This window comes from Rhagoletis zephyria, unplaced genomic scaffold (genome assembly GCF_001687245.7).
Source record: "Rhagoletis zephyria isolate East Lansing unplaced genomic scaffold, Rhagoletis_zephyria_1.1 Rzeph_scaffold_00035, whole genome shotgun sequence".
NCBI lineage: Eukaryota > Metazoa > Arthropoda > Insecta > Diptera > Tephritidae > Rhagoletis > Rhagoletis zephyria.
Window position 1 is genome coordinate 548,680 of NW_016157119.1, and position 25,097 is coordinate 573,776.

The window sequence follows — 25,097 nt, forward strand, 5'->3', positions numbered from 1 at the left end:
TTTTAAATACATTTCTAGTTTTTTATATTTTTTTGTTTTTTATACCTTTTAAGTTTCAAACAATTTTTTCATAAATTAGTGTTAATTCCGATAATTTGGAATATATTATTATTTTTTATTATATTTTGAAGTTCTTTTAATTTTTTGTTTTTGTAATTTTTCTAATCTTTTTTTTTCAGTGTACACAATCTTTTGAGAGATATGTAATTAATTTTCTAAGTATTTATTAACTGTTTATTAACATGCGACAACCGAATGCTTTCAGAAAACGCATTCGCAGGCCCAGTTGTGCGCGAGACTTTGGAGGCAACGGAACGTATAGAATGTAAATTTTAGTTTTTTATTGTCGCAAATAACTAGTATAAAGAGCAAAGCGAAAATATAGGAACACCGAAGCATAATACAACGTAAATGACGTGAGAAAAGAAGAACGAAAACTAAGAAAAAGAATTAAGTATACAAATTTAATAAAATTTTAATAAGAGTGTAAGAAATAAAATAATTGCAAATAAATACACGAAAAAGTATAAGTTAAAAAAAATCAATATGTAATAAAAATAACTAAAATTTACTAAAGATTAATTAGAAAATAAGAAATAAAATTAACAAAAAATTTAAAATAGATATAAAAAATAAAATGGGTAAGAAAAATAAATAATATATAAAAAACAATATTCAAGAAATAATAAAATAAAAAATATTAAAAATACTACAGGAAAAAAAATAAAAAATATTAAAAATACTAAAGGAAAAAAATAAAAAATATTAAAAATACTAAAGGAAAAAATAAGAAATTAAAAAAAATTGTTGGAAAAGATAATAAAACAAAAAAATTAAATAAATAAAACATTGAATAAATAAAAAATTAAATAAATGAAAAAAATAAAATAAAAAAAAATAAATTAAAAAATAAAAAAATAAATAAAAATTAACTACATAAATTCAAAAATTAAATAAAAAAAGAAATTATTCAAATAAATAGATAGATTAAATATATAACTAAATAAAAAAATATATAAATTAAATTAAAAATAATTAAATCAAAAATTTTAATTAATTCAATCAACTAATTTTTAATTGTGCAAAATAATCTGAAACTTTAACACTGAAACTAAGACATGTTTAAATATTCTTAATTTTAATTTGCTTGTTTTGTATTTAAGTTTAACTTTTGGATGCATGCAAACCTTGTAGCAAATATGTTGCACAAAATTTCCCTGAGTGTCGAAATTTTTATCGTGATAAAGAATTATTAAAGCGAAATTCTAGAAAGACATTATTTTTCTTGTGAATGGGTGTGTGAGTAATGCGGATTGAAGGCGCCAACCACTATCTTATCTTTCAAAAAGGTCGAGCTTTGCGTTATCAGTTAGCCACTTTCCCTCACTCTCGTTCTCATTGGCGAACAATATCAATTATTTATGAGGGTGGTCAGACAATTTACAATAAGTATACCTACTACACCTTCGAGGTCTATGCCCTACTCAAAAACTCCGTCGTAGACTACATAATACGAGTATATACGCACTTGTTGCAATGCAAATATTTCAACAGGGCAAGCATATGAGCACCATGAGAGTTAATAGCGTTCTGTAAAGTAGAAGCAACAATTCTCCTTATCTAGTAATTTTATAATTTCTTGTCAACAATTTTTATCTACTTTTAAACTTACCTATAAATTTATTAACCATACCTTTATTATTTTCATTGTTCTTTCAGACTTGTACCCGCAACAGCAGCAATAGCCGCAGCTCGTATACACTATTACCAACACTCAGTAGTAGACTTTTCTCCCGTAATCAAAGTAAACGAGAATATCAGCAAAATGTCTGAAACCATAACCGAGAAACCTTCCACCTACAAAGCTAACAACTCGAACCATCACTGTTTGAGGTCGTACTTTTGTCCAACATTTTTCTACACAAACAGCTACGACGTAACGGATAATAAAACGAATGAAATGTTCCATCACCAATGGAAACCGGAACAATTTACTATGGATGAAAAATATCAACGTGAAGACGAACGCTTAAAGACATTTGAAAACTGGCCATTGGAGTGGCTGAATAAGAAGGAATTAGCGCAAACTGGTCTATTCTATACGGGCGAAGATGATAAGGTGAAATGTTATTTTTGTGAAGTTGAAATCGGTCGTTGGGAGCGCGAAGATCAGCCCGTTAATGAGCATTTACGTTTTTCACCCAATTGCCCATTGCTGAGACGTCGCACAACCAACAATGTCCCGCTCAATGGTGAAACACTGAATCGCGTCTTACCACCCATTAGTTATGATGTTTGTGGCAATGAGGGACTCGAATTGGAAAATGAGGCTGCTGAGCCATCAGTAGGGGCTGGCGCTGAGGAGGGTCTGACGACGACAGCACCCGTTGGCGTTACTTACCAATATGATAGCATAGCGAGTGGCCATGCGACGCATAACAACTCCAACGTCAGCAACAACAACAGCAGCAGCAGCAGTAGATGTGGCAACGAATTGCAATTATATCGACCAGAGTATCCTGAGTACGCTATCGAAGCGGCACGTTTACGTTCGTTCGCCGAATGGCCACGCAACATGAAACAGCGGCCAAAGCAGCTGGCCGATGCTGGCTTCTTTTACACCGGTATTGGTGATCGTGTCAAATGCTTTAGCTGTGGTTGTGGCCTCAAGGATTGGGATGATGACGATGAACCATGGGAACAGCATGCGCTCTGGTTACCTAAATGTCGTTACTTGAATCTGCTGAAGGGCCAAAGTTTTATTGACAGCGTTGCGGCCAAGTTCAAAATGAATAATGGTAAAACCGCAGATGCAGCACCAGAATCAGATGAACATTGTCCAGCAACGGAGGCAACGCTTGCCGCAGCAGCAGCAGCTCAATCACCGGCGGTGCCGTGTACAACAACCGCAACAACGGCAGCAAATGATGAGATGAAATCCACACAGGCAACAATCGCCGAGGAGAAGCTCTGCAAGATTTGCTATGCTGATGAATACAACACGGCGTTTTTACCCTGTGGTCATGTAGTGGCTTGCGCCAAGTGCGCGTCCTCGGTCTCGAAGTGCCCGGTCTGCCGAAAACCTTTTACAAATGTGATGCGTGTGTTTTTTCCTTAATCATCTATAAACACTATTTATTAAACTGTAGACTAACCCGCGTTGTAAATAATAAAAACGTTAATATGCGGTCATTCGGCCAGTTGTAGTTTATGTATATGCCCCAAAAAAAAAAACAAAGAAATAGCTACGCTGCAACTGGCCGAATAAAAATATATTTATGTAATTAATTACTTATTCTTAAAATAAATATAAAACCATAACAATTAAATAAAAACAAAATACTGTAGTGTTTCATTTCCGCAATGTTGATGGAAGAAGGCGCTTAGAAGGCATATCATTTCAGCTAGTTACATAAATATCTAATCATGTATAAGTACCTACATGTATGTATGTATGTGCAAGTACTCGGTGGCTGGCACAGCGCTCTACGGACCGCCCACACAAAAAATCCAATCTCTATTCGCATTGCAATTCTATAGCGCGCATATTGTATGTCACAGCATCTAAAAAAAAAAAAAAAACAACTTAAAGGAGAACCAAACGCAGCCACTCAAGCTTCGTGCCACTCGGTTGTTGATGATGCTTACGCAAACTTGTTGGCTTTTGAGACTTGGCTTGGCTTGGCTGGCTGGGCTGCCAGTGTGTGTGGGTTTTCTTTGAAGAACGCGATGCGTCAGCGCCAGTTACTCGGTCGTTTGGATGCTGGTAAAGTAGATAAAAATTGTCGCATAAATAAATAAATAATTGACTTGCTCTTGTTGCACACAAACTCACACAAACAAACGCTTATTGTGTCGTTCTGAAAATGCATTGGCTTTATTGCTGCCATATACGGAAACAGCTCAATGAAGGTTGTCAGCTTTAAAATGAAATTAAATAATAATTAAAGTTTGTACATAGTTGAAAGGGGGCGGGGTGATAGTAGTGTAGTTGGTTGCATGGCGTAGGTCGTAGTGCGCGCATAGTTTCCAATAATTAAATGTGCTTATATTCGGCGGTTCTAATGTATTTTAGCTGCATACAATCGGAGATAAAAAATTTGAATTCATGAATTTTTAATGTTCTATACTATATATGTACATTAGACCGTACCAGAAAAAAAGTTCGTTTTGCACCTCTCGAGTCCTAAAGTATTTTTGCAAGGCAATTTAGAATTTTTTTTAGAAATTTTGTTGGTTCCGAAGTTCTTTGATCTCATCTACCATGTTTTGGTATTTTCCACTTACCCTTCCTTGAGCGAAGAATAGCTGAAATTTGACATTTGTTTACCGAAAGCAAAAACAAAATAGGTTTGTTGTTCATGTAAAAATTATCTAGTAACTTTCCATCAACTCACCAGTAACCTAATTTCTGAGAATTTGCTCTAATAGAGAAAAATATCCAAAAATTTCGTGAACATAAACCAGTAAAAATTTGCAAGTTTCATGAAAAGCTTATAAATTTGTGGTTTACTCGTAGCAATTTCCTAATAAACAGTCTTATTTTTTTGTCAATTTGAACTTGAAGAACGCCATAAATAATTTCCTTATTCGTTTCAATTGCACCCAGCAACATGCGATCAGCTGTTTTCTCGTTTGCAAGTTTTTACTGGCAAAAATGTGTCCAGTAAAAATTTGCAACTTCTTCTAGAGAACTGTCATTTTGCTCTTTCAATTTCCCATATTTTGCAAGTTGTTGGGATACATGAACACCAAAACTAGATATTTTTTGATAACGTTTGAAAACTTTTGACTACATGAACATGTAATTTTTTGTTTTTGTACTACCGCTACCATCTTATATGAATTCTCCAAGGTGCCACCGAAAAATGTAAAAGGGTAATACGTGGATTTAGTGAAAAAAATATTTCGAATTGGCATTGCAAAAATACTTAACAACTCAGGGCGAACTTTTTTGTTTGCTTGGAAGGTGGTACGGTCTAATGTACATATGTATGTAGACGCGCCACATTGTTTAGACCTCTGCTCAAGGGAGCTAAGTCATGACTTGATGTGGTTATCATTTGATTGAGTCTAAGGCGGCCGAGAAAATGACCAGAATGAAGTTGGATAAGAGTTTGTCTATAATTATACCCACTGGAGCTTTAACGTTATACCGGTGATTGTCGTCGATTGAGTATAATCGCGGCACGTTTTGGCCGACACTAGAACGGTTTGTTGCGGATATGCGAGCATAGAATATATGTACATAGTAGGACCATGTAAGTTTGCTTAATTATTTTCATTGCAGTTGACAAGTAGGTGTCCATAGACAGCACTGATGAAACTTGCAACACCGCTGCAATTGCTTGGTATATTAGCTAAGTTCCATGTCTTCAGACATGTGGAGTATAAATACTTTGCGAAGCACAGCACATTTTTGGATAGAAAGAGATCTGGCGACGCTAGATTTGGAGGCAACGTGTTGTTACAACAACACAAATAATAGTAAAAGCCTTTATAGTGGTGCGGTTGCAGCCACAATCATCATCAGTATCGGAAACATAATGCACGTAAAGTTTTATTCCTTCAAAAAAATCTGATCAGCATGCGGCAACGGTCAGTAAAACACTATCGAAACTTCTGTTCAAATCAGACCTATATGAAATTTGCAAGGGAAACCGCACGCGTTCTGGAACTATGACTGGAGTTGACGAATGAAGGAGAAGCTGACTAAACCACCAACTTAGCTGAAGATTGCTGCGTAAACAGCTAAAAAGAGAGTAGCCATTAGATAAACTTACGTCTTGCACTTAAAGAGAATGTATGTAAGTTTTAAAATCGTTAATTATCATTTTAGAATTATTAATTTGATTAATCTTCTCTTTTATTGTTTCACTAGTCCTGTACAGCTCTCATTCTACAACTACAATCAAAGAATATTCACCTTCATTTTCGAAAATGCTTAAAACGCATATACATATAGCATGAAACACTTTGCAGCGCACTTTGCCTCTGTTCACCCGTCTCAACTTATTGCAACTTGCCAAATGCGTATATCGCATTTGCCGAATATTTACTGCAACACCAATAAGGCATTAGAGAAGACGCATATAAGGCAAAATCGGTATGTGTAAAGCATACGCAAAATATGCATTTAGGTATGTATGTCTTTACGTTTGTCTGTATTAATCATACATACATACATTTTTTTTTTCACTTTTAGCATGCAAACATTTAATCCAGGCACAAACTTGTATTCAGCTTCAGCACACGGTGGGCAGGAAGCAAAGATAGGTTGCATAAAAATGTCGACAAAAACTGAAAGCAGGGTTGTATTTGTTGATATTTTTTGGTTAAGAATCCGTTTAAATTGAAATCCTAGCTGCTCCTGTTTTAAAGATATCCACATTTTACATAGTTATGATAGGACCGACTTTTGCGAAAGAGAAAAACATCCTTGTGCATTAAATATTCAACAATGTATGTGTGAGTAAATGTGTGTATATATATTATGTGAAAATATAAGTTTATGTAAGTTTTTAGCCGGTTTCGATCATTTCCAAGGCGCACCACGTGGAGCCAACTTACTTTGCAACTCTTTGTTCTTTTTTTGGTTTTATTTTTTTATATTTTTTTTCTTGCTTTATTTTTTTTATATTTGTTTTTTGTTTCCTTTTATTTTTTTGTTGGCTTACCATATAATATAGTTACACATTTTAGTATTTAAATATTTTATTATTTAATTAAGTTTTTATATATGCTGTCATTACAGTTTTCTTCAGGCGACTCACAAAAGTTGGTTCATCAATCATATTTATTTTGAATCTATCCCAGAATTTAATGAATTCCCTATGAACCGACTCCCCGGCCTGCTCGGACCATAATCCTAAACCATCGTTATTCAAGAATGAAATAGATTGCTTTAAATGTTCAAGGATAATATGGATTTTGACAGTTTGAGAAATCCAGTACTTTTCAAAGCTGTGCGGAGTTCGTTAAGATTTTTATTAAAATTACTAAGATCCTCTTGTTTTTCGGAAAAGCATGTATTCACGATTTTGTTCATGGCTTTGAACGAGGCAATATATTTGGTATTGTTTTTACTGAGAGTTTCTTCCACTGTCAGCAAAAAATAAAAAATTGCAAAAAATCAACGACATTTTCTGGTAACTTCAGACTTGCACTTTACTGCTCAAAAGCTACATTTTCAAAATTTTTCTGAAAGATCTGATTATAAATTGTGATCAGATGAAAGTGTCTCCGAGCCAATAATTTTGTACGGCACGGTACTTATAAGTAAAATAGGTTTCACGAAAGAAAAAAAATTATATACAAGGTAACATTAAAATATCAGTCATTTGTTTCGTTGCTGTGAGCTTGTTTCAAAACTCCTGGCTTTTGCTTAATATAATTGTAAAACTCTGTGCATGTCATTTTAACGTATTTAGATACACACTTATATTAATCATCAACTATTGCTTATGCAAAACGTGCTAACCCAGACATGTAAATGTGCATTCAAATGTTCAGTTTGATTCAACACCACGTGTATGAAAGTATTGTTTTTATGTACGAACATTTCAAAACGATAATCAAATAAAAAATATTCATGTTTACTATTCGTTATTTCCCCCAGTAAATTCATACAATTTTTCTTAATATTACAACGCATTTTTTCTCTCAGTGTAGTAATTTTTATGCAAAATTTGTGCAATCAAATCGAAAACCGGGACACTTAAATGAAACCCGGGACATTTTAAGGTTGGACCGGGACACCGGGACAAATAGTATAAAACCGGGACATGTCCGGGAAAACCGGGACGTCTGGCAGCCCTACACACAAAGCGCATACTTTCATGCGATTTTCTTCATGATCGCATTTGTGTTCTGGATGTACAATAGTCATTATTTCCTGACAGAAGAGTATATAAATACCAAAATAAATCTCATACAAGCTTTGAATTTATTTACTTATTATGAGGAGTACCGTTGGCCTAAGTTAGAGCATTTTTATTTCTTGCGCAAGCGCAGTGCGACTTGCCTGCGCTACTTGCTTATAGCAACAAACCTTTAATAAAAAATTACTACCGTATTATATAGCATACAATATTGTATACATACATACATACATATATTGCGATATTGAAAGTGTTTGTAATGAGAAAGTTCACGCTACAGAAAAAGGTAATTGTGGTGTTTTATCTAAGTTGTATACCGGTAGCGCCCAATAAATCTCGATCAATTATTCTTTCGGTAGGAAAAAATGAAAATGTTTCTCATTGATTTGATCAGTTTTAGTGAGTTAAAAAAGGGAAATAGATTTATTATTATGAGATTTCTTTTCGTATAAATATGCTCTAATTATCGAGAAGTACGCCTTCCTCTTTTGCAAATATATCCTATCAGAAGTATATAAAATGTGGATATCTTTAAAACAGGAGCAGATAGGATTTCAATTTAAGCGGATTCTTAACCTTAAGATATCTACAAATACAACCCTGCTTTCAGATTTTGTCGACATTTTTATGCAACCTATCTTCGCTTCCTGCCCACCGTGAGCAGCATTGATTACTTATTGTGATGAATCACTGGCGGGAATTGGCGTTTTGAGCTCATGGCGTATAAAATAAACATATGATGTATTGAAAATTGCATAAATTTAGCTATAAGCGTAAACATGTCAAATATATGTATATGCACTTTACAGTGTAGCCTGGCTAAAGGGAACTAAGCGATAAAACCAATCTAAAAAGTACACTAATCGAGGCGTTATTTCTATAGAAGAAAAATGCATTGGTTTTTAATTAGGTAAAAAAGTTAATTTAAATTACACCGCCATACAAAAAAATAAAAATGTAAAGAGCGGTAGACCAGCAGCCGGATTCCAACATTCGCTATCGCTGATTACGTTCGCCACTTGTACTCTTGATGCGCTCATCTAGGTATTAATCGACTATTTTTTATGCGATTTTAACTTTCAATTATATCGCATCGCATTTCTCTTTCGCATCGCATTACAGAGTGTTTTTAGACTTAAGGCTATGTTATCAAGTAGTTTTTAAAGTTTATCTGCCCTTCAAACAGATTTTTTGAGAACAAAATTCGTGTTGAAAGCGGGGATCGAAAATACCTATTAACTACCAAGATTTTTGGTTTTAGATAATTGAAAATTAGTTTTTTTTTTAATTTCTCTTTTTCAATTAAAAATAATCGTTAAATTTAGATTTTTATTTTTTCGATAATTTTTAACCGTTATTATTACTTTTTAATCAAAATTAAAATTTAGCGATTATTTTTAATCGGAAAAAATATAAATCTAATTTTAACAGTAAAATTATGATTTTCATTCTAATGATCATAACCGTTGCGGTCCCTGGTTTAAGGGGCAGATACATTTTAAAAGCTATTTGAATGAAAGGTGCTTAGACTAATAAATGCAATAGCACAAATTTGAAAGCTTTCATTGAACTTTCCGCAATAAACGATGATCAGAGTTGAAAGATTAAAACAAAATATGAGTTATTTTAGCGATCCAAAATAGGTACGAAATAACTATGCTGGTCTGCCGTTTGAGCCCCATAACACCGAAAATCATAACGTACAAGCTTTCGATTATCTCATTTCGTTTCTGTAGAATATAAAAATATTTTGAGCAAAAAAAACGCTTTCAATCCACTGACCAACAGTTCTTCGGAAGTACTATATACATAGATGGAAATAACCTGGATAGAAAAGCGAGATATTCACCCCTATTGCGAGTGTCGACTAGTAGTAGAAAAACGACTATTATTCGATTATCGCTTTTCCATAGTATTGTGAATGTCGATTTTTCGTTCAATAACCGACTGAATAGTTTTTAGTCGCTCATCCTTCTTCAACAGTTTGTTTGTAGAATGATGATCGCCTATAAGTTATTCACACTAACTCATTGAATGAGACAACGACGTTCACAATACCATGGAAAAGCGATAATCGAATAATAGTCGTTTATCTACTTCTAGTCGACACTCGCAATAGGGGTGATTGATTTGAAGATTTTTTAAAAAGAATTGCCACCTATAAAAATAATTAAACATATTTATATAGCATAAATATATGCTATGAAGTGTAAGTTGTCTTTTATACTGAAATTTTGTGGTACCTCGACACAATAAGCAACTTTTCTAAATGACATTTTATTCAAACTCTACTAAAATTCAATAGGATAAAACACCCTATTTTTTAATATTCAAATTGAAAGTTTGGAAATTGATACATTTTGTTAAATTTTTATACAAAGTTTAACTTTGGATTTGTATGATACTTATTTAAAAAAAAAAAAAAATAGTAAACAACAAATAAACAAAAGAAATATAGCTAAAACTGCATAAGTGCATAATAAAGAATTTTGTAACTTATTTTTCCCATAAAATGTAAATGTACATATACATAAGTAAATTTTGTATAGACTTCCTCCATCAAATGCAAGAATTCCGACAGCCCTCCAAGGTGCAGAAACGATTCTCATTCCCTCCACAGCCGAGATAATTCAGACGCTCACATCTTTGCGCCCTTTCATTGAAGTGCCACATTTGTCTGGGCTGACAGCCACGACCGGATGTACCAACATTCTTTGGCTTCAGACATAGTTGCGTTGCTAAATTAAGGGTAAATAATAATTTTTATTTAATTAAAAATATATTTTCTATCAAAAGTCGAAAGGGCTTTTACGTGGTCTTCCAGGACATTGCACATCTTGCGCCGCTGCTAGTGTGACCAGCGCAAGTAAAACGAAAGCGAAAATCCATATGAATTTCATTGTTGTTTTACTCATGTTAATAAAATTGATTAAAATGTAAATTTTCTTAAAGTAACCGCCTTTTATACGGCCGGCTTTCAGAAAAATACTTATTTAATTAATGTGAGATTATTTAAAACACGCCGTTTATAAATACAAATACTATATTTATGTATGTATGTATGTATGTATGTATGTGAAGATATAAACTGTACATTAAGCCGGGTCATGAAAAGATTACTTTTATGCAATTTATGCATTTATTTATTTAACACTTTGTGTTATACATATATGCAAAAATTCTATTCCCGACGCTCGGTAAACACTGTCATATGAAGTCAGTAGCAACCCTTTTGAATTTTTTTTTGAGCAACGTATTTTTGAACACTTCGTTTGATTAAACGTTGTAAATTCTTTCTTCATTCAAATTTTTTGAAGTGCCTTCTAATAAAGTTTCCTCAAACACTTTTAGTTTGGTACTCATCTTGCAATACTTAATTTAATTTTAATATTTTAAATTTCGACTTTTTATATAGGTGACAACCCCTTGAAAAATATTTCTTAACCAAAAAGTTTCCAAATACCTATCCTTTCATACCCAAATTGCAGCAATTCATTGATCTTATCCATTTTATTGAATGAAAATTTTCAAACAAGTGGCAACCATATTCAAAAATATTTTCCAAACTAAGCTTTCTCAAACCAATTTACTTTGACACTCATATAACAGCATTTCATTATCCTCACAAATTTCAATAGATTAAATTTTTCAAGCACATGGCAACCATGTTCAAAAATATCTTCAAAATTATGATTTCTTAAACCTCTTCAGTTTGAAACCCGTACTGCAATATTTCATTTATCTTATAACTTTAATTGAAGTAAAATTATCAAACAGGTGGCAAGCCTCCTAAATTTTTTTTTTCAACACTAAGCTCTCCTAAGCCTCATTTGATGCCCATATTGGAAAATTTAACTTATCATGTATATTTGCATAAAACGAACCAAAAAAAATTTGAAATTATTCAAGCCGTTTTCGAGCTTTCGTAAGACTAACGGCGATTAATTTTTATATACGGGTAACTATAAGATAAGAAGCTGGGCATCGACCCGGTCTAATGTAAAACACATATGAATGCTTGGTAACCATATTTACTTATGCATATGCAACGACAGCCTACACTTCAGTAAACCTGATTTGCTTTGTATTGCTAATGTTGTAAATGAGAATATAAAAAATGTTAAATCTGGGTAAGAACTAAATGAGAAATTATAAATATCAATAAACAGCTTTTGTAAGTAAATTTAGTATGTATTATTAAAAATGTCTTTAATACTCGTATATGTATTTACAAAAAAAAAAAAAAAAAAAAAAAANCTAGGAAATGTAGTCGATTGTTAAATAAGTTCAGCAATTTTAAGAAACGTCCGAAGATGTAAGCGAGGTGCCGTAGTTAGTATAGTTTGCAGTTTTTTTTTAAACGACTTCTTGTTTGGCGCTGGCACGCCAGTCGTCGTTTCTCTTCTGTCGCCAATTGGAAATGCCAAGTGAAGCCAGTACCAATATGCAGAAAAGAGCATTCAGCTTACGTATCGTTTTGTTAAGGATTAGCCACGACGCCCATATGCCCTGAATTTTATTCAAACACTAATGGCATACAACTACTTTTTCGATAAAGTAAATCTGTAGTTCAAATTATGTACTCTCTTTTTTATTTAAATTTAAATTTCTTTACCTCTTAAAAAGACACCCTTTATTATATACTTATACCGGATGTTCACTGGGCATTAAGTGACAAAAAATTTTAATGATACATTTGGGCATTGAAAAACCGGGTGTCATTATGCTGGACTTCCACTAGGCATTAAAGGGCAAAAAATGACAAACGACAAAGTCGGGCATTAAAAATAATCGTGTCATTACATTAAAAAAATAGTCATTAAGTTCATTTCCACATGGCATTTTTTCTAAATGACATACATATTTTGTCATTTCAATGCCTGGTGGAAATTCGGCATTACATGTAATTTTTTATTGGTAGTTAAATTTTTCGTAAATTTTGTCATTTAAATGCCTAGTCTGAATTTGGATATTCTCAACATTATGGTTTATGTAAGTTATGTCCTTCTTTGCAGCAACAATGCGCGCCATATGTATACGTACGAGTATATTCATTTTAATTTACACAATTACTAAACTAAAAAATTATTGCTTACGCTAATTACTTAAAATTTCAAAATTCACAAAGTTCTTATTAGCCATATTGAAAGCTTTATGCATGTTAGCATAAATGGCGACATCGATGATATTCGTATTGCTAAAATAATCGAGCGCTACAACATTTGCAGTTAAACTCCAAGGACCTTTTAGCCAGCTAGTGACTTTCGGATTCAAAATGCCAGCACGCTCTTTGGCAGTCTCCAGTTTTTTGTTATTCTAAAAGGGGAATGTAAGTTTGTATTTGTACGATTTCTTAGTTTAAAAAAAAATTATTATTTTTGTTTTTCTACCAACCAATGATTGTTCCATGCTGCGTGTAGCCTGAAATACCCAACCTTCATTTTGCACCGGTGATGTATCCTTTTTGCTAAACAACAAACGCATGTAGTCCAACACTTCTGAGGTGTTCATAAAAGCAGTGGAGAAACGTTTCCAATTGGGGCATAATATTTTCGACTCTATGCATAAAATTAAATTTTAATTATAAACACTTATGAGAAAGGAATAAAATACCTTAATTAGACTTACCACTTTCGGGATATGGCAATTCCTGTACAGGATACAGAATTATAAGGTATTTATTATTCTTTCTAATTTCATCGATTGTCAGCTCAAAGCATTGCTTCATTCCTTCGCTGGCACTTGTATTTCTTATGTAGACAATATCACCGACCTCTTCGTGTAAAAGATGCAGTAGATTACTATGGCGTTCAGGATGCTTGTAGAAGCCTTAAAGAAAGGGTTTCGATAGTACAACACAGTGAAAGTTAAAATCATTTGCATAATACCTTTTCTGGATTTCAAAAATTGATACCTGCTGTTTTTTCCAATATGCTGCATTTATAGGGAAAAATACACCCTTTTGCTACCTATTTTTTTTAATGCTTAGAAGTAGTATAAATTTACCAGTCGTTGATACAAAACTATATAAGCTAACAGCGAATTGTTCGTGGAGACACTTTATAAAAATTGATATATGTATATTATGACGGAATAATTCGTTCGGAGCATAATTTTCGAAGAAAGCGTATAGAAAATTCAAATTCTACGATTAATTCTAAGCAAACATGGCGAAAAAACTATTTACCAAAAATGACGTTTAACCTTTCCAATTTTCAAAAGAAAAAGTACTATATTGTAACTTTTTTGGTCGAAATTTATCTTTCATTACTCGAAAAAATTTTATACGAAATAAACGAATTTGTGAAGTAGTTTCTTATGGCGTTTTCTTTTCTACCAAAAAATGTTGCCTTCTTATTGCCCTCTACGCACACCTACTAAGCAAAGTGCAATGAGAAGGCAACATTTTTTGTAGAAACAAAAACGCCATTAAATATGTAGAAAAGACAAATTTTTGTATACAAAAAATTAATTTCGTTAAGAAAAAATTATAATACACCGATTTTTCTTTTTATAATTGGGAGTGTCAAACATAATTTTTGGTATATAGTTCTTTCACAATTTTGGCTTAGAATCGAACGTATAATTCGAATATGCCATATAATTTTTACGAAATTAAATTACTCCGCCCTAATGCATATGTGTACCTACTGTCATGTGAAAGAATAGGTACCGGACATTTTGACCAGTTTCTTCCCGAAAAAATACGATCGAATGTAAGAAGAAGAAAAAACGAATGTCAATAAAAACAAAAAAATAAATAAACTGGCCTTGATATTGGAATTTAGTTGGTCGTGTAAAAAGCTATAATTTCAAATCGAAACTGAGAGTAGAAATTTTGCAATTTGGGCGTCGTGGAAACACCCTATAATGGTTAGCTTCTTATGTTTTGTGCAGTAATGAATACTATATAAAATATTATTATAAATGGGTTTCACAATAAATTTCGCCAAGTCTGCGCAAAGAATAGAACATAGTGATATAATTTTTACATATTTACCTACGGAAATATTCATGTAGCTATTTTATAATGAACTTACCAATAGGAAACGAACTGAAATCGAGTATAACGACCTCATGGGAAAGTTGCACGAAACGCTTCACATCTTTTAAAACGCCTCTTAATGGCTGAACAAGTTTGTTTTCGTTAACAATACAGAAATTATCAGCATTACTTGTATCGTAGACATCGGCAATTTTGTCAAAGCTGGAAGAGAGATATGGAGAGTGATATAGAATTTATAGGCTCATACTAAAATATCTAATACCTACATATGCATATAAATATGCATGTAGACATTAGGGTGAACCAGAAATACTTTTTTTCGAAATTCGACATGGGCATTATTTATAGTTTTCTTTTGCTATTAATCTACAAAAAAACGTATATACTCATAAGGGTTTATTGCCGAAGAATGACGATAACCCAGGCAGTCTTGAAGTTTAACTTTTGGTTTAGAAGATGTAGAGCGTAGGTCACACTATACAGTTTTTTTTGTAGCCCATGAGACTCTAGTGCAATAAATTGAAAGTTTCAAGCACCTAAGTATTTGCGTTGATTTTTAATAGTTTTTCTTTCGTTGACATTTTGAGCTCACTTTTTAGATATATGGAGAAAATGCCTAGCACCGTCAGAAAAAAAATATTAAAAACAAATGCCACATGAAACTTGCACTTTATGATTCTAAAATGTTATGAGCTGTAAAACTGCATAACTAACATTTTTCTAAACACTAAAGAATCTTAATTTCTTGTGACAATTAATGTTAAATTTTTCCTTTTGAAATATTTTTCGGTTAGGAGGAACACTACAATTGTTTTCAACTAGTTTTTATTATGTAATATTTATTAACAGGAGCAGGAAAATAGATTTACTTTAAAATTGCTACTTTCTCTTCTAAATTTTATTAGCTTTCATTAAAGAAAATATCAAATCGGTTCAAAAATTGAAGGCTCTGGAGTATTTTGAACAGTAAATTCCAGTTTTGGACCAGTGGGCGGCGGCAGTGTACTCTAGCGGTTCTCACCAGCGATACGACGTAATAATTGAAAATATTTTTATGCAGGCTGGTTTTGAAATTAATTTCCGATTGAATTCCAATCTAATCTAAAGTTAATTTACACTTAAACCTAACAGAAAATGGCGGCCATGACCCATGCCGAAGACTGGCCTGCCTGGGATGCTTCATTAAGAAAAGTCGCGTTCGGAGTGTGTTGAATATGAGGAGGGGAGTCTCACCAGCACGTGAACAACGTCTGGTGAGCTTGTGAGGACCACCTTCATGCCCTGTAGAAGGGCCAAGAATTTAGGTCAAATCAATAAATTACATAAATCATTAGATGCAGCCGCCCAAATGAAACTATTTAATTAAAAATGAACTTTTTTATGGAATTACAAAAAAAAAACAAAAATTTAAAGCGACTTATAGTGCGCGCACGTATAACCAGACAGTTTCTTCACCCTCGGTGACCCCTACTAAAATTTCTTGCTTAATAATTTTTAAGAAAATTTTAACCCTCAACATGCCATTTTTAAAGCACTAAAGAGGTCCTTCAAGAAGACCTATTGTGGTAAGGGTTAAAATTTCCTACGACAAAGCTTCTCGCTCAATTTTACTGTAAGTCTTTGTGGACAAGTAAATATTATGTTTGGTGTCAATTTACACAGACAATTGCGTACATTTTTGATTTTGTGACCCATGAGTGTCAACCTTAACCCAATGTAAAAACAAATCGGTGAGGTGCGGCACAATTCTCTGAAGCTTTGCTTACCACGTACCGATACTACTGTTTGAGCATAGTTTGGTTGATGTCCTAATACGATAGGGTGATCCAAAAGTGTGCCAGCTATATTCAAACAAATCTGGCTTAGGTCATAGGAAGTGCTCTGAATGGGTTTTCTACTCCAGAAAAAACAAGTATTATTAAGTTGTCCATGCTTTATTTTCCACCCATGGCTTGATTCGATTTGTGACCCTAACCCAACCTATCTTTCAATTGCCCCTTGTTCCTATGCAAGATTTAATTAGTCAGGAGATGCGGTCCTCTCATTATGTAGGTTTGAGTTCACTTTCAATTGTATCTATTGTAATCAGGTTTCCACCAATTTAAAAGTGAGAAAGTCTTCACTTTAGTAAAATATGGTACCGAATTTTTTTTTTTCATAAGAATTTTGGCTTTCAAACGGAATTATCTTCCCTCCGAGATATCTAACTGGTTGCACCGATACTCACCCAATGCTAAAATCCAAATAGCGTACACCAAATACCAACTGCGACCAGACATCAAATTGTTGTGCCACCACATAATCCTTGACCAGGACTGATTTGGTTTTGACTAAATTGTTAACATAAGCGCCAGAGGCATGTGTGCCTAAAAATGTTAGCTCAGATAAATCCAAAGAAACCTACGCCCAACAAATACATGCATACCCGGTATGAATAGATCCTTCAATGGCATTTGCGCTATATGCTCCAGTTTCGACATCCAATTCGGCTGTATCTTCAGGCATTCCACCGTCAGTAGTTCACTACCATTAAAACTGGCTACATAATATGGCAGACATTTTCCTTTTGGATATTCAATGGGTACTGTATTATCATCATTGCTATTCCAACCGTGTGGGAAGCGTAATTTTCCCACTTTCACATTGCTCAAAACTTTGCCGGACGAGTTGTTTATATTTGTTATACGTGCCTCCGGGTGAAAATAGGTCGTTGAGGGATCTTCACTGAAAATGCCAATCCACTCGGGATGATCATGACATTCGGGTCCCCAATTTATTTCGAGGTATGCATCTTGCAAGGTTTTGCTGTCCAACGAAATGGTGAGATAAATGGGGCAAGCTTAAGTAATTGAAAGGAAAAAGGGAAAATTTTTAAATATTTAGTGTTAATGAGTACCTATTTGATTACTCCAAACTTACCACTTATAAGTAACGGCAGATAATAGCAAAAGAATAACAAAAAGCTTAGATACATAGCGTTTATTACGTTCGTAACGCTAAACTTGAACTTAATCTCAAATTGAATTTAATGTCGCTCAATGCTGGCGACTACTTACGAGTATGAGGCTTGAATCTAAGTAAATGTAGCGAGTTGAGTTTAGTTACACACATAATCTCCAACATACAGGGTGATCTTGGTATTAAATCTTGGTTCCGGATGAAATTTAGAAGACGGGAACAATTTCTGAGAGATTTAGGAATAATTTAATTCTAAAGTACGGACGCAGGCGAGGAGGGGGGATGCGCGGACATGCCCATTACCTATATACCCTTGTGGTCAGCTTATTAAGTTAATTGAAATTTTTTTTTTGAGTTTTTCTTTTGTTTTTTTTTTAATGTGTATAGTTTTTTTTTTATAAAAGTCTAGCACATTACATAACCAGAACCACATAAATCCACATTTCAAACTTCGTACAAAAATTATAAAAATTCAACAAACTTTAACATCTACACCCAAATATTTGAAAATTTTTGTTCACAATTTAAAAAAAATTCTAGGTACAGAGTTTTATAGCGCATTAAATTAAAGTAGGTAAAAGCGAAAATTTCAAAACACTAGGATATCGCGTTGAATTTTAATATTTTTTTTGGCTGACAGTGCTAGGCAGTTTCTTCTATATAAAAGGCACTATCCTAAGATAAAACGTGAGTGAATTGAACCCCTACTTGCCTTCTTATATTCTTTAATAACTAATCTTTAATATGGACCACACTAAAAGCTCCTTTTCATATACAAATTCGTATGTGACCCACCCTTGACAGAGGAATTTCGGATTTTTTTATAAGCATTAATTTTTGTTGTAGTTTTTTTTGTTTGTATTCGTAGTTCTTTGTTTTATTATAAAACATCAAGTTCACACAGAAAAATGAAATAAATTCGCAGAGTTTCCGTAAAATATATCTGGGGGGAGATTTAATCTCTTGGACCAAAAAAAAAAACAAAAGTTTTGACTCTTTTGCTCAGCCCGGAATATGAATTTTAATTTGGTTTTTAGGTTTCAAACCGGGAGCTACGAGCTGTATGTACCTTACCCGCCAACTGACAACGGTTTTTTCGATAAACCTTAGTAAAATTCAGTATTCTAATTTTTTTAGAACATATTTCTTCAGATTTTCCTTGTATACTGTAAGGTCTGTTTGCAGCTCTCAACGGAAAAGAAATTTTCTTCTATCAAAATTTCTTAAATCAGTATACAGCTCCTAAGAAATAAATGCTCATATATTTATTTCCTCAACAAAATTTACAGCAACCGCAAAGTACTTTTCCTAGAAACAGAAATAATGAACCAGTAATTTTTAGCAAAAAAAACCGACTTAAAAAAATATATATATATCTATATATTTCATGATCGGCTCTAAATTAGTATGGGACCACCTCTGAGACACTACCTTTCCGTTGCAAAAAGAATTATTGAAATCGGTTGACGTGGTGCAAAGTTATGCGGTAACATACATAAAAAAAAAAAAAATATATATTCCGACGAACTGATAACCTCCTCCTTTTTTGGAAGTCGGTTAAAAATATTTAGGTTGAAATGACCCTAGAACACCTAGGCTAAGAATTGTAGCGCTATGATACTATATGAAATTACTAACTAATGCCTTTCAAGTTGATGAGCTCACTCGAAGGCAAACCACTTTTTTGACACTATGAACTTTTCTGATGACCAAGAGTACGTAATCTTCCCTACGAAAATAATCTCATTTCAAGTAATGAATTAGGCAGTAGTACATAAAAGTCTTTATAAGGAGACACTTGCGTTTTCTATTACAGGAGAGGTAGGACTTTTCTGTGTTTCACAATCAAACAGTTAATTAAGCTGTGTGATCTCTTAAATATCGTTCAAAGGGTGCCAGCGATACACCTACCATGCCCTTTCTGGGAAGGATTAATAATTCGTCTTGTTTGCCATTGCTTTTAATATCCATGCGCCAAGGCAACTACATGAGTTCCATTCTTTAAAGGGGCTATTTCCTTCAGAGAGGGACTTTTCCTTTCCCTGACTGCTTTAGAAGATAAGTGCTCGTTTGTTCTCTGTGGTAGATCTCTGTGCGAAATTCCGCATGGAATCCTGAGTGGCAAATACATTTGCTTCATACATCTGTGACTCGTTGATGTGTCTAGGATAGATGACTGACATGCAACTCCATTGATCCATGAACCAAGTTCTTGTCCTTTAGATCATCTTTATTTAGCTATCTACAAAGTAAAGTCGTATAGCTCTTAGAGCCGTGTAACTAACTGCTATCCACTCTCACTTCATCTCAAAACTTTTTATTTATATTTTTTTGAAGATAAATAATACATTACGCAAAGTTCCGGATTTATCCTAAAATTAAATTTACTTGCAAAATAATGGCCGCACATTCCATGCCCTCTCAATAAAAGTTTTGAGTATTTCGAAGTTTTCAAGGCTTTTTCGAGTTTAAGGGAAACCAAATATTAAATTAATTAAATTATATCCTAGGCTATATTTATTTCGGAGTGAACATTTGATTCCAATAAATGAATGTTTGGCGCTTAAACGATTTCTACGTGTGAGATCTACACTTTTACCTTCGAAAAGCTTTGCCGTTGTTTGTCGAGGGGCGACCGCTATTTGAAAACATTTTATTTTGATGTTGCTGGCACCAGAAATTAAACCATGGACGGCACATCTAAGCACTCGGCTACGGTGACAAGATACTACTCAGATCCGAAAAAGTCTGAAAAAATGCAATAAAACATATAAAAAAATACTTAAAATAAGAAGAAGCGTGGTTTTTTTCGTAGATTTTTATTTGATTTACTTTTGATCTAAAAAAAAACTTTGAACGTATTTTGTTTTGCTCTCTTCTAAACAAAAGATATCTTTACTGCTAATAGTTTAATTGTAATTTTTTGTCATTACTTCATACTAGCATATGCATTTTCACCGAATGAAAACTATTTGAAATAAAACCGGTTTAACCGGTTTTTTTTCAGTTTAAAAATCAGGAACCGTTTTTTTTTTCAAATTGCAATTTTTCGAATAACTTGAAAACCGGTTTTGGAAAAAATCTAACACCCTTATAACGTCATGAAAAAGTTGAAAAGAAAGAGCGCCATCTACTAGGTCAATTTTTTGCTAAAGTATATCTTTTTATGGAATTATGAATTTTTTCAACCAAATTGGACTATAAAAACGGATTTTTAAAAAAACTCGACTCTAGCATCTATACAGGTTAATACATGGAACGATTAATTTGTGACCAAAACGTTTGGGCATTATTTCGTTGGTGCTCTAAAACACCCCCATAAAATTGTTCCAAGGTTTTATTCGCGGTTCAATATAATGATTTAAAGGGTAGTTTGCTTTCTGTGGCAATATTCATTTATTTTAATATATTTAATATACAAAAGTGAACTCCAAATAAAACTGAGATCGAAAAAATAGTTAAAAAAAAACGCGACCTTTAATTTTAGTCCTAATAAAAGTATTCTTATTATTAAATCGACATATATGGAGCCAATGTGCGGTATGCATAAAAACTAAGCAAATGTTTTTTCTTAAAATTTCAGACCTTTGACTCGCTTTGTTCAAATAAATTCAAGTGAAATGTATAAAATTTTAAGAATAAGCAATTGCTTAGCTTTTATGCATACTTGCGTCCCAATATCACCATATTTATTTAGTACGACCCTTAGAAAAGCTTCGTTTACAATCACCCTGTTTATTCAATTAAGCACTGAGCATGTCATTTGTTATTATTAAATTTAAACAGAAGATATTTACACGGCACTCACTTAAGTTTTGACGTACACATAAAAGTGCTGCAAATTCTATTTAAATTCAGTTATTCAATCAGTAACAACTGATAAAGATGCAGCGATTTTCACTAAGCAAAAAAAAAGCAAACATAAAAAAATATACACCCAAATTCATAGAAAATAAAGAAAAATTAAACAGCTTTATAAATCGAAACTTTGTATGAAAATGTCACTTTATAAAGTAAAGCAAACAATTTCGGTAATATGTAAAATATGTGAATTAGCTTTTAATAACACTGGTCTACAAATTTCAACTTTTTTTCTGCGAATAAGACGGGACCTGGTGTTTCTGAACGGATTTTTCGTGCTGAACACGAATCCGGGGTCAAAAATGTCCCATCACGTCACGTTTTCGAGAAAAAAGGGGTTGAAACCCCTAAAAACAGCGTTTTTGGCCATTTTCGAAAAATTATAGAGCTGAACCCTGACGTGGTACAAATTTTGCATATATCAGAAATTAAAGGCTAAACCGTGCCCTTTCGAATGAGCCCTATGCCGAATTGATCGCGTGCACCCTTAAAGCAGGGGGTGTATTTGTGTTTAGGGGTGCAGGAAAAATTGATCACAGAAAGAATTTAATCTTAAACGATCATAGAAAATTAATAATGCCAAGGTTTTAACTATATTAAAAGTCGCTGATTACGAATCTGCAGTTAGATTTTAAAAATTTAAGATGACGGGTCGAATATGGTGGATATAAAAAATAAACTGAAATTCGCTAAATAAAAATTTTTAAGTCCGCCATATTGGATCCGCCATTTTGAATTTTTAAAATCTAACTTCAGATTCGTAATCAGCGACTCTTAATGTAGTTAAGACCTTAGCATCATTCATTTTATATGGTCGTTTAAGATGAAATTCTTTCTGCGATCAATTTTCCCTGGACTCCTAGACACAAATACACCCCCTGATCTAAGGGTGCATGCGATTAATTCGGCATAGGGCTCATTCGAAAGGGCACGATTTAGCCTTTAATTTCTGACATATACAAAGTTTGTAGCACGTCAGGGTTCAGCTCTACAATTTTTCAAAAATGGCCAAAAACGCTGTTTTTAGGGGTTTCAACCCCTTTTTTCTCGAAAACGTGACGTGATGGGAAGTTTTGGACCCCAGATTCGTGTTCAGCACGAAAAATCCGTTCGGAAACACCAGGTCCCGTCTTATTCGCAAAACCCTTGTAGACCAGTGTAATTAATTTTGAGCAAAAAGTATTTTCTTTTAAAGTTACTTTAGGTGCAGCTTAACGTAGTAGTGTAATTGTATGATAGAATGTTCGATTAAGTATCCAAACCGTCTAAGTAGGTACTTCAGAAAACCAATACTATTGGAAGAGGGCACTTAAAGCGATTTGAAGGTACTCACACTTGGGTATATTGTAACCGTTCTGATCGCATTTAAATTATATACATAAGTATATATAGTATGTGCTATCCAATAATTCAATTAATTTTCACTAAACTAAAAATTCAACCAGCCTGGTTTGAGTCTAGAGCCTTAGTCTCAGTAAGACACTAATAATATATATAATAAAATTTTAAAAGAAATATCTACGATTTTTCATCAAGAAGATATTCTTTTATTTTGAGGGAATCAATAAAAAAACGTTTGTTTCTTATTTATTTAAATGGGAAGGGTTACATAAATCAAATAATTGATTTTTGTGCACCATTTGACCACCTTAATTATTTTTCATACATCTGCTAAGAGTTTGGTCCTACAGAGGGAAGGGAATGAAGTGGTCACTAAATATATATGTATGTTTTTAGATAAAGATTAATTCGAAAAAACCAAATTAAACGTAAATTGTGGAGAGTAGGTAATTGATACATCGCATCGTGTTTGAACCCCCTAAACCTCCTGGATCTGCGACTGTCATACACAGGCAAATTATTAAGTTTACGAATATATATACTGGTCTCGTTTTGTAAGAAATATTTAGGGCTATAAAGAAGAAACATAAAAAAAAATGGAAGAAAAATTTGCAGAATTTCTAAATTTAAAAAAAATAATCGTAAAAACAAAAACTTATAAAATGTTTAACTAAAATTTTCAGGGGGTTATATTAAGATATGAAATTTTGGAAAAAAAATTATGCAAACTCTAAAAAAAGTTATGTTACACTATTTTTATTAAATTTAAATTTATTTTTCATTTACAGTTTGCAATACAATTTTTTTCCAAGTTCGAAAATTTCTATCTTTAAAAAACACATTATTGAAAATTTCAGGATCTTGTTTTATGATAAGAGGTAATGTATATGTATACATTTTTTCCATTCCATTAAATGTTACCATTTTTTGAAAAAAAAAAAATGTTTTACTTTTTAGAATACTGTAAAGACATTTTCTGTTTAATTTTGTTCCAAATTATTTTTTCTACTACATTTTATTAGAAAAAAAAAAATATTTCGTGAACAGCCTATGCATGGGTATGCTCAGATTAAAATTCTTAGAATTAAATTTGTTTACTTCAGTGACTTTCTGGTGGAATATAACTTATTTTATAGGGAAATTTCGGTTAAACTCTCTTTAGAGGATAAATTACCTTTACAAAAATGCCAAACCCGTTCATATATTTTATATTTTTTTTTCGGCAAAAATGTTATCGTAGAAAGAAGTTGGCCTTGCTGGTTGAAAACCAACCACTAGAAGAAACTCTTTTCAGCCATCCCTTAAGAAGTTTGAAATCCAACTTGGCTTCGACCGAATTACTGTTCTAAACACTGGCCTGCGGCGATTGAAGTAATTTTTCCTTTTTTGCTTTCTTGAAATTAAAAAAAAGAACTCGGGATATATTTTTTTTAATTTATCATTTATTTTAATTTTTATTCAAAAGTATGTATGCTTATTAGTTTCATTCGATTCAACAATTTTCTTTAAATATAGTACATATTTCCCTTTCACACAACAACAATACATACATACAAGCATTCTATAACATTTTATAAAACTAAATTATTAAACCATGTAACTGTTTATTTAATGTTTACGTAATAAGATTAGAAAAATCAGGAGCAATATATTTTTTTATATATATATGTATGTATGTATGTATGTATATACAACACGTTGGCTAAACGCATACTAAGCTTAAATCAATAATAAATTAAAAGTACATATATACAAACATATTCGAGTTGGTTTTTAAAGCCATTTGATAAATAAAAATAAATAAATAAATGCAAGAAAAAATACGTTGTAATATTAAGTGAAATAAATGTGCATATATGTTTAAAGGAATGCAAATTTTTTTTTTGTTGCTATAGATTTTTCTTTTTGCTTATGTGAATGCATGTACATATGTATGTAATGAACTTCATTATAATATTTTGAAAAGATTTTACAGGTACAAAACAACGGTTCTAATTGTATAAATAATATTAAAACTATTGACAACGTGGATGGATGCAAAAGGTATGTAT

General features: G+C 32.7%; 3 protein-coding genes and 1 long non-coding RNA gene across 9 annotated transcripts in view; 2 read left to right on the plus strand and 2 right to left on the minus strand.

Annotated features, from left to right (window-relative positions):
• The window catches only part of Diap1 (Death-associated inhibitor of apoptosis 1), a 52,563-nt gene extending 49,341 nt beyond the window's left edge, over positions 1 to 3,222 (plus strand). For all 5 annotated transcript variants that reach the window (XM_017619030.1, XM_017619026.1, XM_017619018.1 and 2 more), the window contains exon 2: positions 1,720 to 3,222. In XM_017619030.1, coding sequence (XP_017474519.1) covers positions 1,826 to 3,118 — 1,293 coding nt within the window. In that variant the 5' untranslated portion in view covers positions 1,720 to 1,825 and the 3' untranslated portion in view covers positions 3,119 to 3,222. The remainder of the gene's footprint in view (positions 1 to 1,719) is intronic.
• A 1,937-nt stretch (positions 3,223 to 5,159) lies between these two features.
• LOC108365108 (uncharacterized) lies at positions 5,160 to 6,251 on the plus strand. Its single transcript, XR_001847881.1, has 4 exons — positions 5,160 to 5,212; positions 5,291 to 5,807; positions 5,882 to 6,140; positions 6,206 to 6,251. It is a non-coding gene; the product is annotated as an uncharacterized LOC108365108 (long non-coding RNA).
• Positions 6,252 to 10,068: 3,817 nt separating this feature from the next.
• LOC108365085 (kunitz-type serine protease inhibitor homolog alpha-dendrotoxin-like) lies at positions 10,069 to 11,558 on the minus strand. Its single transcript, XM_017619040.1, has 2 exons — positions 10,693 to 11,558; positions 10,069 to 10,618 (listed from the first exon to the last, which is right to left on the minus strand). The coding sequence occupies exons 1-2, from the start codon at positions 10,793 to 10,795 to the stop codon at positions 10,440 to 10,442; spliced, it is 282 nt and encodes a 93-aa protein (XP_017474529.1). The 5' UTR covers positions 10,796 to 11,558; the 3' UTR covers positions 10,069 to 10,439.
• A 1,287-nt stretch (positions 11,559 to 12,845) lies between these two features.
• On the minus strand, positions 12,846 to 18,113 carry LOC108365049 (uncharacterized). 2 transcript variants are annotated; one of them, XM_017618987.1, is made up of 7 exons: positions 17,806 to 18,105; positions 17,312 to 17,725; positions 17,114 to 17,252; positions 14,921 to 15,087; positions 13,509 to 13,709; positions 13,275 to 13,438; positions 12,846 to 13,196 (listed from the first exon to the last, which is right to left on the minus strand). In XM_017618987.1, exons 1-7 carry the CDS (start codon positions 17,858 to 17,860, stop codon positions 12,978 to 12,980), a joined length of 1,359 nt encoding a protein of 452 aa, XP_017474476.1. In that variant the 5' UTR covers positions 17,861 to 18,105; the 3' UTR covers positions 12,846 to 12,977. The 2 variants fall into 2 exon arrangements, with proteins under 2 accessions (XP_017474476.1, XP_017474481.1); XM_017618992.1 differs by having other exon boundaries at positions 12,877 to 13,196; positions 17,114 to 17,216; positions 17,806 to 18,113.
• Between the last annotated feature and the right edge of the window lie 6,984 nt (positions 18,114 to 25,097).

What these genes read in the sequence shown, in the direction of transcription:
- LOC108365085 (XM_017619040.1), bottom strand. Translation starts at nt 10,795, where the DNA reads ATGAGTAAAACAACAATGAAATTCATATGGATTTTCGCTTTCGTTTTA. An exon ending in GCAATGTCCTGGAAGACCAC is followed by an intron (nt 10,619 to 10,692) that starts GTAAAAGCCCTT and finishes CCCTTAATTTAG; the next exon opens with CAACGCAACTATGTCTGAAG.
- LOC108365049 (XM_017618987.1), bottom strand. Translation starts at nt 17,860, where the DNA reads ATGTATCTAAGCTTTTTGTTATTCTTTTGCTATTATCTGCCGTTACTT. An exon ending in TTTCAGTTCGTTTCCTATTG is followed by an intron (nt 13,710 to 14,920) that starts GTAAGTTCATTA and finishes CCTTTCTTTAAG; the next exon opens with GCTTCTACAAGCATCCTGAA. An exon ending in ATTGCCATATCCCGAAAGTG is followed by an intron (nt 13,439 to 13,508) that starts GTAAGTCTAATT and finishes TTTTATGCATAG; the next exon opens with AGTCGAAAATATTATGCCCC.